The sequence below is a fragment of the Corapipo altera genome, unplaced genomic scaffold (assembly GCF_003945725.1).
Source record: "Corapipo altera isolate COAL_440 unplaced genomic scaffold, ASM394572v1 45, whole genome shotgun sequence".
In the NCBI taxonomy this organism is placed as follows: Eukaryota; Metazoa; Chordata; class Aves; order Passeriformes; family Pipridae; genus Corapipo; species Corapipo altera.
In genome coordinates this window covers 13077086-13093762 of record NW_020884877.1, presented here as the reverse complement: position 1 = coordinate 13093762, position 16677 = coordinate 13077086, and the positions used below count along the sequence as shown (strand labels likewise).

Genomic DNA, 16677 nt, shown 5'->3' with positions numbered 1-16677 from the left:
TGAATGACAAGAAGAGTAAGTTACAAACAAAAGGTGACAAAGACATTTTGACAGGTAAACTATAAATGAAGTAACAGTAAGGAGACTGAAGGCAGAGACAAATGGATGAGAAACTGAAGCTGGGTGAAGACATTAATAATGTAGATTTAAGATTTTTCTTTAATTAATTTAAATTGCATTTCTAGATTTGAGGTTTTTATTTACTGTCTCCCTTAACTTGAGAATCATCTGATATTTTCTGTTTTCAAACATATACCAACTTTCTGTAGTTAAAAAAATGGGTAAGAGCAACTCTGTCATACAACCATAATGGTACCTACCACGCATTAGTTACATGATCACTATTACAAATTTTATTTCAAGCACACTTCAGTTATGACTCTTTGCAATTACAAAAGTGCCAACTTCTTCCTTAGCACAGGAAGAACACAGATTGTTACATGAAATCCTCAGAGTACCCAGAAAGGTACACTCAAAAGCTTGACAAGAAGGTTCCATCATAAGGAACTGAGTAAAGCTGTTTCCAAAGACAGTCACACAAAAAGGTAAGCAAGGAGAGCTCAAGACTGGGGCAGAACAGCATCACAACACTCACTTTCATCATCTCATACCAATGTAAAATTTAGCCTTACGCTGAGCTTTGAATTCGCTATGGACAGGGTTTTTGCTTGCACCTTTCTTTAAGATGAATTAAAAGGTGGAGTCTGTGTGGATGCTATCTGGAACTGTAGGCATAAGCTGCACTGTTCCTCTGAGCATGTGAAACCTTTTGTAAAAGATAAAAATCACTGCCCACATGTACCCAGGGCTGGGTTCACACGTCAGATAAGACCTGAAATGAAGCATACCTGGTTTTCTCTCTCCGGACTTACGTGAAAGCCTTTAAATCACCCAACAATAGCCTTTTTTTCTGGTTCAGACCAATCAGGGAATAAAATACTTATCAAGCTGAATGAAGACTAGTTCTTCAGCAACAGAAATTACCAAAGAAGTGCTTTTTAACACTGCATCATGAGGTTGAACATTTTGGAGGGATGTTCACTTTCACTTTCTATTAATTTCCAAATACTAGGTAGGGTCAACAAATTCCACTGCACTTCAATACTGCTAAATTAACCCACCAGTACCAATATAACAATGTTTTTCTTACTACTTGCTATCAAAAAAGCCAAGAGAGAAAACAGTATTTTTTACTACTTAACTGTTAAGCATAAATAGTCTATTTCTACAATGATAAACTACTGTAATAATTAACTAGAGAATGTGTTTTATATACCACCTCAAGTATTTATAGAAGATTAATGAAATAAAGAAAAATTAATAACTAGACTACTAGCAAAGTGTAGGAGACTCAAAAGTCAAGTGGCAGTAAAATATCAATTTGCAAAAATATACTTGGAAGTTGATAATTATTATACATTTCTAATTTACAAAGAAATATCACTACTACCCTGTGATAATTGAGCTCATTTAAGCAGCTTTCCACAACAACATTCTAAAATTAATTTCAACTAGCAGTTTTTATTTAACATGCACTAAAAGACACAAAGTGCAACCATACCAAGAAAATATATTCCCTTGCTGATTACAGGAATACTAGTATTGACATCATAGTAGAACTCAACAGCAAGAATAATTTGGAAGTGTCTGATGGACTTTGAATTACAACTAAACACTGGTGTAAGTTTGATGAAGTATTGTCAATTCTCACATAAAGCTGTGCCAGCAAGAAAATAACAGTTAAATTTCAGAAGTTACAATTAGTTTAATCTGTGAAGTCTTACACTTTTGCCAATTCAGCAAATCATTCCAGTAATTTTTCAATTCATAATAATAATTACTTTAAAATACATATAAAAATAGTAGTAGTGTTTTGTATTATACATGTAGGATATCAATAACAAAACCCAACAATACAAATATTTCAATTCAATGCTAAGAGTACTTAAAGATTTGCCTTTATAGGTCAAGTACTTACATATTCAGGTTTTAATTTCTTGTCTCCTCCTCTTACAGCTACTTTTTCAAGCTTGTCTATGCTCTGCATGATCAACTCCTCATCTTTAAGTCTAAGTTCCTCATGTATTATTTCAATGTCACGAACAGGATCTACACTTCCTTCAACATGAGTGATATCATCATCTTCAAATGCTCCTAAAACAAAAGAACACATAAGTTACTTATTAAGCTAAAAAGACAAGAAGAAGATATTTAGAACACACTATTACAAGTCACAAGAATTGGAGATTAAAAAGTTAGTAAGTCTGTCATACTGCCCATGTACAAGTGCCACATGCAATGCTTTAGATCATACTGTCTTAGTATGTTAATTTATGTACCAACTCCAAAATCCAAAGCTCGCTCTATATATACAAAGCATAGCACTTTGCCATTTCAGGAGAGCACTTAAGGCATCTTTAAGAGTTTCTTCTGCATAGGAATAGGCTAGAGCAGTTTCCTGAGAATAGGTAACAGTGTTTTTAACAGTATCCAACCTACCAGTAGCAAACACAGTAACTAAATTGAACATCAAAGAGCATTTTAATACATCTAGTAATGACTACAAGAATCATGGAAAGAAAACCTTACAAATCGCCCTGGCACACCTCACTGGCTGACCAATTTTATGTGTTAAGAAAAGAAGAAGTTCTAGATAAAGAATTCTGAAGTTCTGAATGACTCTTAAGTGTTTCCAAGGGAAACGGGGCTTAGAAAAAAAGGTCTGAAATCATCTGGCAGACCTCGTCCCTGTTTCAATCTACTTTATCACTGTGGTTCTGACGGTGATTAGATAATGAACCACTCAGACACACAATTTACACAGCAGCTAATTTCATCGGCCTGATTTGAGGGTATGGTTTTTAGGGGGCCATCAAAGAAGCAGATGAAGGTGCATTTGTCATATATGAGTGACAACCATTCACACTATCTGAACAAAATGGTGCTGGCCCTTATTAGAAACACATGCTATTATCACATATTTAAAGTGCAGTTGAAGCCATAATTTCAAATTGCCAACTGGAAACATAAGGTTAAAACAACCAGATATTACTGAAGCATGTGTGCTGACTTCATGCCCTTCTGATGACAATCTGGCAACATAATTCAACTAGGATTTAAATTATCAGATAAGCAGCATCACACACACACACACAAAAAAATCCACACACACCCCCCAAAATCAATACCTATTTTAAAAATATTAACAGTTAAAATCTATTAATTACTTCTTCCTGGATCAATTTTCAGAGTATTTGCATGCCTAGTCTGTAACATTAAAGATATGCCTGAGAAATTAACCACGGAAGTAATATAATTTTAACATTACCAAAATTAAAATCAACTGATTCTTTACTCAGGAAAAAAACATAAGTCATTTCTTGTACTGGGAAAGATCGGAAACAGGGTAGACAACAAACAATTCCTTAGATTTTATACAGAAAGTTGTGGGGGTTCTTTGTTGTCATGCACATCTTAAACTTCATCTTTTATTTTAACTTACTGAAAACAGTGGTTTTAGCAACAAAGCTTTTACATCAAACCACATGGAACATAGGTTTAAAATGTTGTTGACAGTCAAATGTCAAAATCGTTTTCACATAAACTTAAGAAAAGCTGTTAAAACTGTGGTTACCACAAGTTCCCTCCTCTCTCATTAACTGTTTGTCTCCAAAGATCATCAGTGAGCTCTGATGCTGGCAGTGACAGAACAGGCTGCTGTGTCAAATGGAAACCCACTACACTAACCCATACCAATGACAGACAATTAAGGAAGAGATACTGTAGCCCTGGTCTTCCATAAATACTTACCTGTGCACCTGACTGAACAGGACATGAGTTGTTTAGATGAACAGATACTGTTAGAAAACAGTTTAACAGCTCTGTTCTAATTAAAAAGACAAATACTGAATAAAAAGGGGAAAGTAGGAAGATGTCACCACGCATATCAACAAAAAGTCTACTTGCCCAGCCTTCTCAACAGATGAGTAGTACTTATGCAGCTAAAAATCTATCATCAAGAAAAAGTTTATGTATAAAGAAAAAAGCATCTAAATAATATATTCTCAAGTTGTTTACATCTTCTTTCTGCATTTGGTGTCCAAGGGTTTAAAAAACAACAAAAATCCCCACACTGTTAAAGTCAGGAAAAAAGCTCCGTGAGTACAAAGATCTTGCATTTAGAACACAAAAATAAATAAAGTAAACAGCTTGTTTCGGTCTTAAGATGATGCTTTTCTGAAAAAGCAAGTGTAAGATGAATTAGCAACAACAAAAAACAGCTTATACTTTTCCATTTTCTTCAACAACAGTAAAATACTTCTCCAGCAATTATCTTCATTTCTTCACATCTTGCTGTTCCTTTTCACCAAAATACCCAGTTCTTTACTCATCCAAAAACAATTCAGTGTATTTCCACCCCAATAAAACTGAATCTATGCATTTCATGTGCACTCTCTTCCCAATCCACTAAAGGCTCTAACCCATGGACACTTCAATGTCCTGCCAGCATTTTCTTCAAGTCTCCTCCTCCTGTCACACCTGTGTCAGCAGCCATCCTGCAGCTCATTTATGCCACATCGATGAGAACAGACCCCTGTCTGGCAACAGGCAGTTGCTTGCTTGGGTAAAAAGCTCCTCTACTGAGCTTTTGATTTCCCACTCGAGGTAATAATTCAGCCTTCTCTCCTCCTCACTGGGTTGCCTGACTCTTCTCATGGAAGAAATGAACACTCCTTGAATATTCCAATAAAACTATGGATTTTGAGCTTCAATTTTCAATTCTACACTTAGAGGAAAAATATGTTTTTCTAACTCGAAAAGAAGAAAACCTATCAACAGCTGTGCTGCCAAAGGCCATAAATGTCTCTTGTAAATAGATAGGAAATCCATTAAGTTTATCATAGCAGGTTTTATTTTTTCTTAATCTATCAAGAACGCTTAGATAAGAGCAATTTAAATCTCTTCCCATTTAGACAGACACAGTCCATGAGGAAGTGGTAGGTATAAGATTTTCCATACACAAAAGACCAAACTGGCATTAATGTCCACATCTTGGTACAAACAAGAGATTCTTCTGGATAAGCAACAGGCACTGAGCTTCGTTTGTCAATGTCTACTTCAGTCATCAGTGTAAAACATTGAGATCACCCTCTGACCATGTGGGATGTACCTTGAGCAATCTCTTATGCCAGCCTGAAGCCTGCTTTGCAGTGAAAGTCGGGCACAAACCACATGGAGCACTGTAGGGAATTCAATTCTGGTCTACAGAGCTGCATGCAGACATAGCAAGCTGTTACTGGTGGTAACCTTAGGAATTAGGCTCTGGGCAAGAAATGAGGTCTCTTGGAAAAAGTACAACTGTGAGAAACTGGCAAAGTTAAACCACTAGAATAACATTTTACCCAGTCCCTGGTTTAAAAAACAGTCTATATAAAAATTTAAAGTAGTAGGAAAAAATGGAATCGTAAAACTGATTCAAGAAATAGGACAGATGAGAAAATGAGTATAGTATTTGCAGCTTTCAAAGATGAAAATAAGAACTATAATACTAATCTACAAATCTTATCTGAAATAGATTGTTAACAGTATATTGCTATTATTACTTTGCCTCTCTGCCTTTGCATGAAATTCCTCTGTCAAGCAAGGCCTTTAACTCTCTTTTACTCGGCAAGATGGTATGACAGTCCCACTTTCCCTCCAGCATATACAGCAGCAAACCAGAAAACTCTATTTTAAAATAAAACAAATGGGAGACTAAGAATGACATCACTGTCCAGTTAAAGACAGTGCAATAGCTGTACGATGAACATGATGCACAAGGTAGACACAGGCCATGAACACTAAGTAGTCGTCTAAGCAGTTGACATCTAGCATTATGTAGAAAAGCAGCCTGTTGAAACTAAAAACTGCTGAAATGGAAGAAACAGGGAAGATAGGAGGTAGGTCTTGAGATGCAAGATCACAGCAAACAAATGAGAACTTCAATTTTCTGAAGGAACAGGTAAGATTATGTTGGGTATCAGGCAAAAAAAAGAATACCGGTTAGTTTATAGACATTGAAGAGGGAAAATGAAAACTAAACATTGACAAAGAAATCCTTATATTTGCTTGTCTGATACTGATCTCTGATTACAACAGAATCAATGAGAAAAATAATGGGGAGAAGGAGAAACAGACATCTGGCGGTCTTGTTTTGATCTCAAGCTGATTACAGCTTGAGAGAGCTTATTAGAAAAATCATGGAGCAAAGGTTCCCCAAAATTATCCTAACAGGGCATCCAGGTGGGGAAACAAAGGACTAGAATGGGATAGTTGCAGAAGAACAGAGAGGACAAACATGGTAACCTGCCAGAGGTAAAGTATATTCTGGTGATGAGTTGTGTTTAAATTTGGTGAACCTCAAACACAACATGTCTGTCTTCTTATCAACATAATGAGGGTCCAACTTCTGTAAATAGGAGGGACCTTTCCAAGGTTAGAAACTTGTTCACACACTATCCTCTGTAGCACACTCACACCTGCCAGGCTACTGACTGTTGAGCTCTGTGCTCTAGCTTTCAAAGTTTTCATTTAAAAAAAACAATTTTTTCCAAGTTGTGATAAAAAATTTGTCTTTAAAAGAAGATGCTGTGATATTTTGGAATTTCAACTAACAAACTGTTTTAACTAGCCACTTTATTTATTAAAAAATAAATTTAATATTAACATCTCCAAAACTAACCATACCACTGTGTTTTCAAGGCAGTATGACCTATGGACAATGACCTTCCCCAATTAATATAACGAAAATCCATTGTTCTTCCTGCGTGTTCATAACTGCATTTGATTTTAAAACAGAAGGACTCTGCATTTCTCAAACATTACCCCAAGCCACATTACCTTCCTTTTGACTGCTTCCTAAAGTTATACTGCCTGTGCTCCAAAATAGCCCGCTTTCTGCTACAGGAAACTATGGCATACTAGTGTAAGAGAGAAAAGGAATCAATTTACCACATGGGGAGAGAAAAATACATACATAAAATAGACTTACTCAAGAATCTCCCCAAGGAAGCATCTGTTTGTCAACAACTAAGCTAATCATACAGCAATACAGGAAGGTCAACTGGGAGACCCTAATAAGTAACTTCATTATCTAAAAATCTGATTATAACTTCCCTGGTGTCTTGTGTATCTCACCAGAGGTAAATTATAACGTTATCAGAAACTTGTCAAAAGGAAGTTGAACAGAAACCATGTCTTTTATATTTTAAGTATCCTAGCTGTAAGTATTTTTTTCAAATAATCTCCCATAACATGCTCATGGATTTGCACTCTAGCTTTAAAGACACAACCCTGACACGTTAGTGTAAAAGAAAAAGGATTACAGAGTTAGAACCATCAGGCTCACTGTAAGTAAACATCTGCTGTGGTAAATTCCCATAATGTTTTAGTAGCATCCAGATACTGCTATTAAAACAACGCGAGTATTTAGACAGGAAAATAGTAAACCATAATACAGGAGCAGAATTCATTTTTGCAATCTAACAGCCCCAAAATAATGATTTAATCTGAAGTTACTAGACATTACAAGCTTGGAAATTATCACTGCCACATCCAGCTCCCTCTTCTGTTGCCAGTGTGTTCGAACTTGAAATATTCTTCAGTTTCAGGGAAGGATTTATCTTTGGCTGAGAACTTTATCTGGGCTGTTTGGGTCCAAGTGTGGTGGGTCCAAAATTATTTTTAAAATGGCATTAAAGATGTAATGCAGCAATAGCCAGTTCTGCACTTTGCTTTCAAATAACACTAGATAAAAAAAGACGCAGAAAACAGAACAAAGGGCTGGAGAAGATGTGTAACCCGACTCTAGTTTTTCCCCAGTGAAGTGGAGGAACTGTGTGTTTGTCAGGACTTGATGGCAGCCAGGACACACAGACTAGATCTGTTCTTCACATGCAAAAGAAATAGCACATAAATATGTATACAGCACAGCAGTAACAAATGCCACATTTTAAATGGCATCATCTAATGGCATGCACTTTTCTTTCCATTTCTTTCAAGAATCAGCTTCAAAATTCTTTGACAAAATTTACCTCTCAGCTTCCAGAAATTTTTGCATTGCTTATGTTATACCTGTCAAGATCTGATGACTGTATGTTATGTATTCATCTGAACAGAACCACTACACTTAGTTACAGGCTATCATCAACCAATTCATTCTCTTGCTAAAATCAAGTCATCCAATTACTCCTTGACTAATCAAGGCTGTTTTGGCTTTTTCTTTTTTCAAAAGGTACTCAACAGCATAAACAGTTCACTTACAAGAAATGGAAAGGGGCTAATCAGCAGAATTATTGTTTTGCTGCCACAATTTGCAGTATTTAAATGTAGTTGCTGATTGGACTGAAAGTTTTATGATATAGCATATAAAACTAGTTGACAGAAAAAAGAAGCTGCCTATAGCCTAAACCTTATAGTTTCTAGCTGCTCCAAGCTGCCACTGAGATGCTAAAATCCAAATCAAAATACTGCTACTAAACTTATCTTATTCTGCTCCTAATTGCAATTATGGAAATTAATTAATATTTTCAAATTAATTTATATTTGATATATCAGTCACTTCATTTCTCTAATTATAGTTAACCTTTAAAGTTAAATGGAACCAAACATCTAGCTAATATTAAGCTCCACATAACAGCATTTTGGCATCTTGTATTCATTTACAAAAGATAAGCAACTGCATTGGTAAATGTTATGCCGTAATTAAGAAGGATATTGTACAATTTGATGAGAATCTGAACTGCATCACAAGCCGAAACTCCCATCAGTATTTAGGGTAATGACCAGCATTTTTTGTCAATAAGCTATAAGGGAATGTTTAATAACACCACCAAAAAACAGACCTAGAGAATAACTGATACTTGTACTTCCTCTCCTGCATACAGTCAATGACTGTTATCAAAAAGAGCTGCTCGTCTCAGACTGATACAGCACATCACAATACACACCCTAAAATAGAAGAGCAATAATATTTATCTGGCCACTTACTGGTGGGAATGGGGAAGAGAACAAAAAGAAATAAAATATGGTAAGTTGGGTGGGGAGCTAGAAGCAAGGTATTTCTTTGAGCTATCAAAAAACAAGAATACAAGTGTCAAAAAACCATTAAATTACAAATAATATCCATACTTAGACTGGCTTGACATGCTATCATCAGTATTCTGAAGATTTAAACAGTAAAAGATACTGCTATTTCTGACTGAGGTACAGGTACATTTAACATTACAGAATGTACTAAACTTTGATAGTAGTACATTTTACTACACATATTTATGATTAGAAAGACAAAATAGTACCATCAGAGTCAACATTTTACAGCTTCTTAAATGTAGCACGTGTTAACAAAGAACCAACAAATAAAGTAAGTTTAGCATGTTTTCCCTTGCAAGCTAATTTCAAGTGAAATTAATCACCTGTAACACAAACCTAATATTCTTTAAGCAGAGTAATTTTCAGTTGAAGAAGGTGCACCTGCCTACATCTTCAACATAAGCAAAATCAAGTACAAAAACATTAAATAAAATGCTGTAGTAAACCTTGACTTCTGAAGAAAGAATTTTTTCAGACATCTTTTGTGGCTTTGTTTTGTGCTACAGCCCCTTAAGTTTTGTCTTCATAAAGCCCTAACTAGTTGTAATCACTCACAGTCTAATTGTGGACATTTATCTGCTTTTCTTATGCATAGAACATAGCTATTAAAGCTGAATGGTGATGGTGTGAAGTATAGGTTAAATTGGGTGAAATTAAAGCAAATTACTCTGGGATGTGGAACTCTGAAAATAGAAACCGCCAATGATTTGCAACCCTCTTGATGATCAGCTTCACAGAACCCTAAATGACAAGAAAACTTACATATTTTAAAGTTAACTAGATTTTTTTTTAAATAATATGTATAAATTTATTTTAAATGCAAGCAGTCACTTTGGCAATAATTATTTTGTTTCACCTGCATCATAAAAATATAAGAAAAAAATTTAATTCCCATTTAAAACACTTGCTTTTATTCTCAAGTTTAGCTGATTTTTAGCAACAAAAACCCAGTTCAGAATATTAGTTGCAACATTAATGACTTTGAACACAACACTACAGTTTATGTGTACCATATGGCTATACAGACACAGGACGGTAAAAGCAGCTGCTTTGGGCTCTCTTGACTGGTGCGGTATTAGGACTTAATTCATTACTTACCTATAAAAAAGATAAGCAGCTACATTTACCCTGCTGAGCCCTAATACCACACCAGTCAGGAGAGAGCAAACCAAGCACCACTCCCCAAAAGTCTGAAATAGCAGCTGAATGGCAGTCCTTTCACTATCAAACCTATTGGGAGTATTTGACAAAAAAGGGCATGTCCATTTCTGCACCGGCAGACACACAATGAGAGCAGGGAGCAGCAATACAGGATTCTAAATGACTGTAGTATCAACTTCTTAGGCATACAAAGAATTTACATTTGCATAAAAGTACTCGTCAAGCGAGTACTGTGCGAGGTCAGAGATGAGAATTATAACCTCCTCGGGAAACACTGAGGCAAAGCAATTCACTTCAGGACATGAGAGTCGGCAGAAGAAACTACAATCCTGTTCCTGATGGAAGCAGTTTTAACAGAGAAAAGTTGTTACCAAGACAGTCATTCCAATGAGCTTATCTGTAAAATCCTGCTCCAGAGCTCTTACTCTTGAGTCTGTCTGACAAATATTAGTGATTTATTTCAAATGTAAAATGTGTTTACTTGCCATTGCTCTTTCATCCTGGAACCACTGGGATGTAGTCAACACTGCAGGCAAAACCTTCTACCTGCTGAGATTTGCTATTAAGTTGGTCATACTGGGTAAAGGACATTATTTGACAGTTGAAGGAATAAATCTTTGAGTCCTTCGTGCCTCCATTTGCCAAGGGCTTGCTCTGACTGCCCTTGATCATGTATTTTAAATATTATCACTGCACTGCCCACCAAACAGTGCTTGGGACACACTCCTTAATTTCCCTTCTTGCAACACGCATTACCCAGTATCACAGTACACGGTAATTCGCTCAGACTCACTTTTAGAAGACACTAGGAAGGACAGCACTCAATGTAAAACTTTTTGAGATGGCTGACATACCATATAAATCATTTAAAATAAGAATTCCTTGGGAAAAAAATAGTCTCTCTGTTCCAATTTTTCCAAACTACAACTGTGTTAATTGGAAGAAGAAGGGGCAAATTTGGAACCCAGCCTAGACCACCACAAAATGTTCAAAAGCCAAAAAGGCTGAAGAATGCGAACATTTGCTTCAGTGACAAGTGCTCTTGTCACCCTGAGCTCAGTCATGCTCTATTTTATGTTACTTTCTGTTCTAATGACAGAAAACCTTCCTTTGTGAGGAAGTGATGAAAAGAGAAGCAAAGGGGAACAAGGTGGAGCCTCTACTCACCCTCCCTGGCAAGTGCTCCACAGCAGCACCACCTGCATAAAGAACACTGCACACAAGAAGGTCTGGCCACAAATATCAGTGGGTAACTTTTAACATGCCTCTGTGTACCAATTATCCAGACAATTTTCCTACTCAAAAGTGGTCTGGAACTCATGTACCTGCAAATCTGACAGCATCTACACTGTACTAAAACACGGTTCCCAAGCAGAAACTGTTTGGAAAGTAGAAATAAGCCTCTATCTACATTCATACTACTTCCACCAACACCAAATCTCTGTGCTGCATTTCACCCCTTTTTTATAAAGGTCAGTCATCCAGGTCTTCTCTTTAGGAATACTCAGTGCACCAAGCTCTATGGTGTCAGTCTTAACTGGAATCTCTGAGGGTCACCATAACAAAATACAATTGCTAGCAATAACTGTGTTTTTAAGACAATGTATACCCAGAGATCATGTACAGCAACTAGCAGCCATCAGCAGAAACCCTCAGGGCAGTTCGTCTGGCCTTGAATGACCAAATATACAGGAAACATTTTAATTATTTGTGGACAATTTATCTGGGTCCACAGAAATATAAAAAACCCCACTTGAGCTCTGAAGTTTTATTGGGTCTAGAATAGCACTACTTAGTAGTTACCACAACTGTACTCCTACTGAACCATTCTGGATACCTAGTGCTGCAACAAAATCCGAGACATTAAATTTGCTGAGCCCACTCTGGCTCCTGTGCAGAGACAGCTCAACTTCCTGTTCTGCATTCTTCAACAACTTCAAGAGTTATCAGTCTTTGCAAAACAATGAACAGAGAATGAGCAGTTCAATTCAGCACAGAATGCAAAACTACAACCCTCCTGGAACCCGCAATAAAGGCTACAAAATTATTCCAATACAGCAACTTCTCTTCAAAAACATTTAAAGCAATATCTTAAGCTATATAAATACCTAGACAAAACTCAGTAATGCCAAGTCTCCAGCTACAAGAAGTTAGTTATCTAAGCAGTTCCCAAATATTACAAAACTTAAAATGATATTTTTGTTACAATAAAACAAGTGCACTACAAAACTGTCAGACTTCTTGCAGTGCCTTACAAAAATGCTAGAAAAAATGGATTATAGAATTTGCCAGAGTAGGGAAAAAAAAGAAAGATCTACGTTTATAGTCAGTCATTGTTTACCAAGAGATTAAGAGAGTACTTAGAAGAAGGGTATTTATAACAAGTTATAAATTCTGTCCATCACATGTTAACAAAGAACCTTTTTCTCCATATCTGAATGTTTCTCCTTTTGAGGATCTATTTCATTGCACCGTGGAGGTATGGAGGAGTAAACGTACTTGAGAGAAGACCAGCCAACGCGTAACAAAAACGAGAGTTGATGAAGACTTAAATCAGCAGAAATTGTTTTATCAGTCCCATTAGGTATGCATATGTCCTAAGTAAGTTTGTAATGAAGTGCTGTGTTGCTAAGTGAATAAAATAGCTTTAAAAACAAAAGCAAAATGCTCTCAGTAAATTTACCTTATGAAAATGTGTCTCATCATAAAGCCTTCCCTCTGGACATTCTGGCCCACATTCATAACGTAATACACACACTTAATGCAAAAGTAGCAATACAATTCATTCACTTTTATCCTTTGCAAATCAACTCAAATTTTATACAGGTGCTGCCTATAGGTTTATATTAATAAAAATCCTCATAATAATAATTTTTAAAATTTATCACCAGCTGGTTAAGAGCTTATATTTTTCACATGCCATGTTTACTTTTCAACAAATTAAAGGTGATGTCACAGTTCTTAGGACCTCACATAACAGTACAGGTTTGGAATCACAAGAAATATCAAATGATCTTTTTAGAACAGAATCTGAAATACTGCAACCAAAAGGTAATATATAATTTGCATCTTATCTGAGATGCTAGACTTGATAACAAGGGTTTGCAGTATTTCCTGTTTGATGTTCAAATCTTAATATAACAGTTAACCAGATAAAACTCAATACTAATATTTTACTTTGAACATTAGTCTCTTCCTTATAATGATCAAAACAACATCCCAACAAAAAAATAATACATTGCTTGCTATAGATTGGTTGGTCCATTACACAGGGCGCAAAGAACTCATTTTGTATATTGTTTCAGTAAAGTAATCCCTAGCCCTTCAACATTTGCTTTTCTTTTCAGTTACATTTTAGTTTAACAGCAACTACATCCTGGACCATGTCAGTTGTGTTCTGTAACTATCTGGCACCATCTAGTAGCCACTGGCATCTCCTTTACTAAAACCCATTAAGAGATTGAGTTAAGGGGTTGTGACAAGGGTGATACTGAACAGATATGCAAACTTCTTTATTTGAATCTCATATGGTCAAGCGAATGTTTTATGTTGAATAAGGTACAGATAGCTATAGTCACTTACTACTTGTACATTGAGCAAGTGTCTTCTGCCTACCTTGAAAAAGTACATTAAATACTTGTCTGTATGTTGCAGTTTGCAAGTAATTTAAGAATCTGCTGGTAAATTTTAGCAACAGATGACAAAATGCATTGTTTTAAGCATCTATGCAAACACTGGCCAGTTGTTCCCTTTTCCTATCCTGAAAACATGCAAATAAATTAGAAACTAAGAAAGAAAACATATGCTTTGATTAACCTGAATCCTGGATATGCATGGTGGGTTTTTTCCATGATAGCCAAAGCAGAGTCCCTTGTAGGTCCTAATACTGAGGGGGAGGAGAAGGGGGCAATATGAACATATCGAGGCTACTTCATTATGTTCCCGAGGTGTGACTGAGTAGAAATCTTCATTTCCAACTGTATGACTCCTTTAGCCTGCAAGCAAATAGAAATACGCAGCCCTACTGTTCTTCTCTTTGCAAAATAAATATATAAATATGATACTTTTGCAACATCTAACCACAGCTTTTTAAGCTGAAACAGTTCTTCTCCTTTTACTTTAGATGTCAAATCCATCACAAAAAAGAATTTTGTTTTTAAAAGACCTCCTCAATGAAGCAGTTCGTTTCTCTGCCATTTAGCTCACTGTATTTTTACAAGCACCAGGCTGAGCAAACTATGATTGAGAGAAGCCATCTTATGCACATTGCTGTTGTCCCACATCATTCAGAACAAACCTTTTTAGATCGTTAACTACCACAGGAGTGCTGATTACACAGGCACCAGCAATTTCCTAACCAATGACCACCTGAACAATGATGTGTTCAGCTTCTCAGACCCTGAAGCCTTTCAGAGGTGAATCATTTCACAGTTTGGAACTAGATCTCCATAGCAACTTCCCTTTGAGGGTTTTAGAATCACCATCCCGTAATTCTATGATCATCAAGCTCAACCATTCCCAATGGTTCTTTTCACAGCAGATGGAAAAGGAAGCCTTGAAATTTTACAGTCTATTTCAAGCAATTCATCTGGCAGCCTATTAGAATTCAAAATATTTCGACCTTCAATCACAAAGCATGTTATCTGAAGCTGTGGTGATCTCAAGTCAAGACAAGCAGACGTTTTAGTCTAATCATCCATGATGAGAAGAGACTGACAAAAACTCTTAATTCAACCACCATCAAAATGCTTATTTTAACTGCATGAAAGTCTTTCAACAGGCAATGAAAACACACCATGTACCATTTTATCACAACCTTCCATTCAAGGGAAATATGAATTCTGAATATTGGCATGGATCTTTGCACTCCCCGACTGCTTTTGAACAAATATCTGCTTCTTGAAAGTCAGTATAAATCCAAATCTACCACATTATTTCCAACAGCTGTCAAGAAAAATGATGGAAGCAAACTGCAATTAAACTTCTCATGAGTCAGTACAATAATGCTGCAAATGAGTTACTTATCAACAGATCCAGTTTGCTAAAGGCATCTTCTAAGAAAGTCAAATCACTTACTTCTCAGAAAATAGATACCAATTAAATTATGAAAACATAGCATTGGCTAAAATCTTGAAGCAAAGCTCAGTTTCATGATAATCATAACCAGAAGGGTATTTAAAGTTGGGGGGGGTTTCCCTCTCTGTTCAAAATTCCCAACTCGATTCCCTCCGTTTGGAGTTAAAGAAACATTTCCCTTCTCCTAAGGTTTTCAGTCAATGACTGACATAATCCCATCAGGGGCACAAAAGCTTTAAATTTGAAAATATTTTCACCTAAAAGTCAAGGCTGATTCATTCATATCTATAAACCTTAAACACAAGTTAAATTAAAATGTTTTAAAGTCTCAGCTATACACTGCTATGTTATTAATACAGTTATCGGGCAACTAAAGAATACAATTCCAACTTTCCGTAAAAAAATGCCACTAATAGTATCTAACGAAATCAGCAGTAAGTTTACTTTAAAAAAAAAAAGAAATTACCATTTAGTAAGTAGACAATAAGACTTTGATACTTACAACAACTGCTGTAAAAATGCATCAAACTTAAAAGGAACAACAGAAGGCCCCTCCTGTACCAAAGCCCCACTGCCCACTATGAATAGTGAAATAAGGGAAATTAACACATATGTTACATTTTGTAACATCTGTAGAGGAAGGAACGTTTATTTGTTTTACTTTCTTTGAATGAAAAAAAGGTATCTTCAGTGTCTGTAAGTAGTTACTTAACTGAGAGAGTGGCCACAATTGAAACCCTCTCTATGGCACTTAAAATGCCACATTTTATTAGGCTACAGAGGAAAAAACAACCAACCCCCCCAGCTGACCTTACCCTCTTAGGTATCAACACTGTTGAGCCATACCTTTACTTCAAAGAAAAACTGTTAAAAAACTAGAAACATATTAAAAAGGCCCACAAAACTAAAAGATCTTGAATATAATAATTTGTTGACTGGTGGAATACCAAGAGTTAATATTTTGGCAAAGTAATTCTGAAAACATTTTTTCTTTCTGTAAAAGAAATGATGATGAAAATCTTTGGGGGAATAAACTGGCACAATAGAGGATTCATCTTCATATATGTTGTGCCATTTGCAAAGTTAGCTTGTGATCAGCTTACACTGTACTTTAAGATCAGAGGGGAAGTATGTGAACACTAACCACTAAGTCTAACTAAGGATGAAGCTAGAATTTAAGATACAGCAAAGCAAATGACAAAGTTATGCATCAATTGAAAATGTAAACTGTTTTTTTCTATGTAAAATCGACTGAAACAAATATGGATTTTATTCTAGCAATCTGAGAAAGAAACACCATAGAAAAACCCT

At 35.9% G+C, this 16677-nt stretch overlaps 1 protein-coding gene across 2 annotated transcripts in view; it reads right to left on the bottom strand.

The window, feature by feature from the left end:
* OLA1 (Obg like ATPase 1) overlaps positions 1-16677 on the bottom strand; it is a 118068-nt gene that overhangs the window by 49131 nt on the left and 52260 nt on the right. For both annotated transcript variants that reach the window (XM_027637105.1, XM_027637104.1), the window contains exon 5: positions 1979-2154. In XM_027637105.1, the coding sequence (XP_027492906.1) occupies positions 1979-2154 (176 nt within the window). The remainder of the gene's footprint in view (positions 1-1978; positions 2155-16677) is intronic.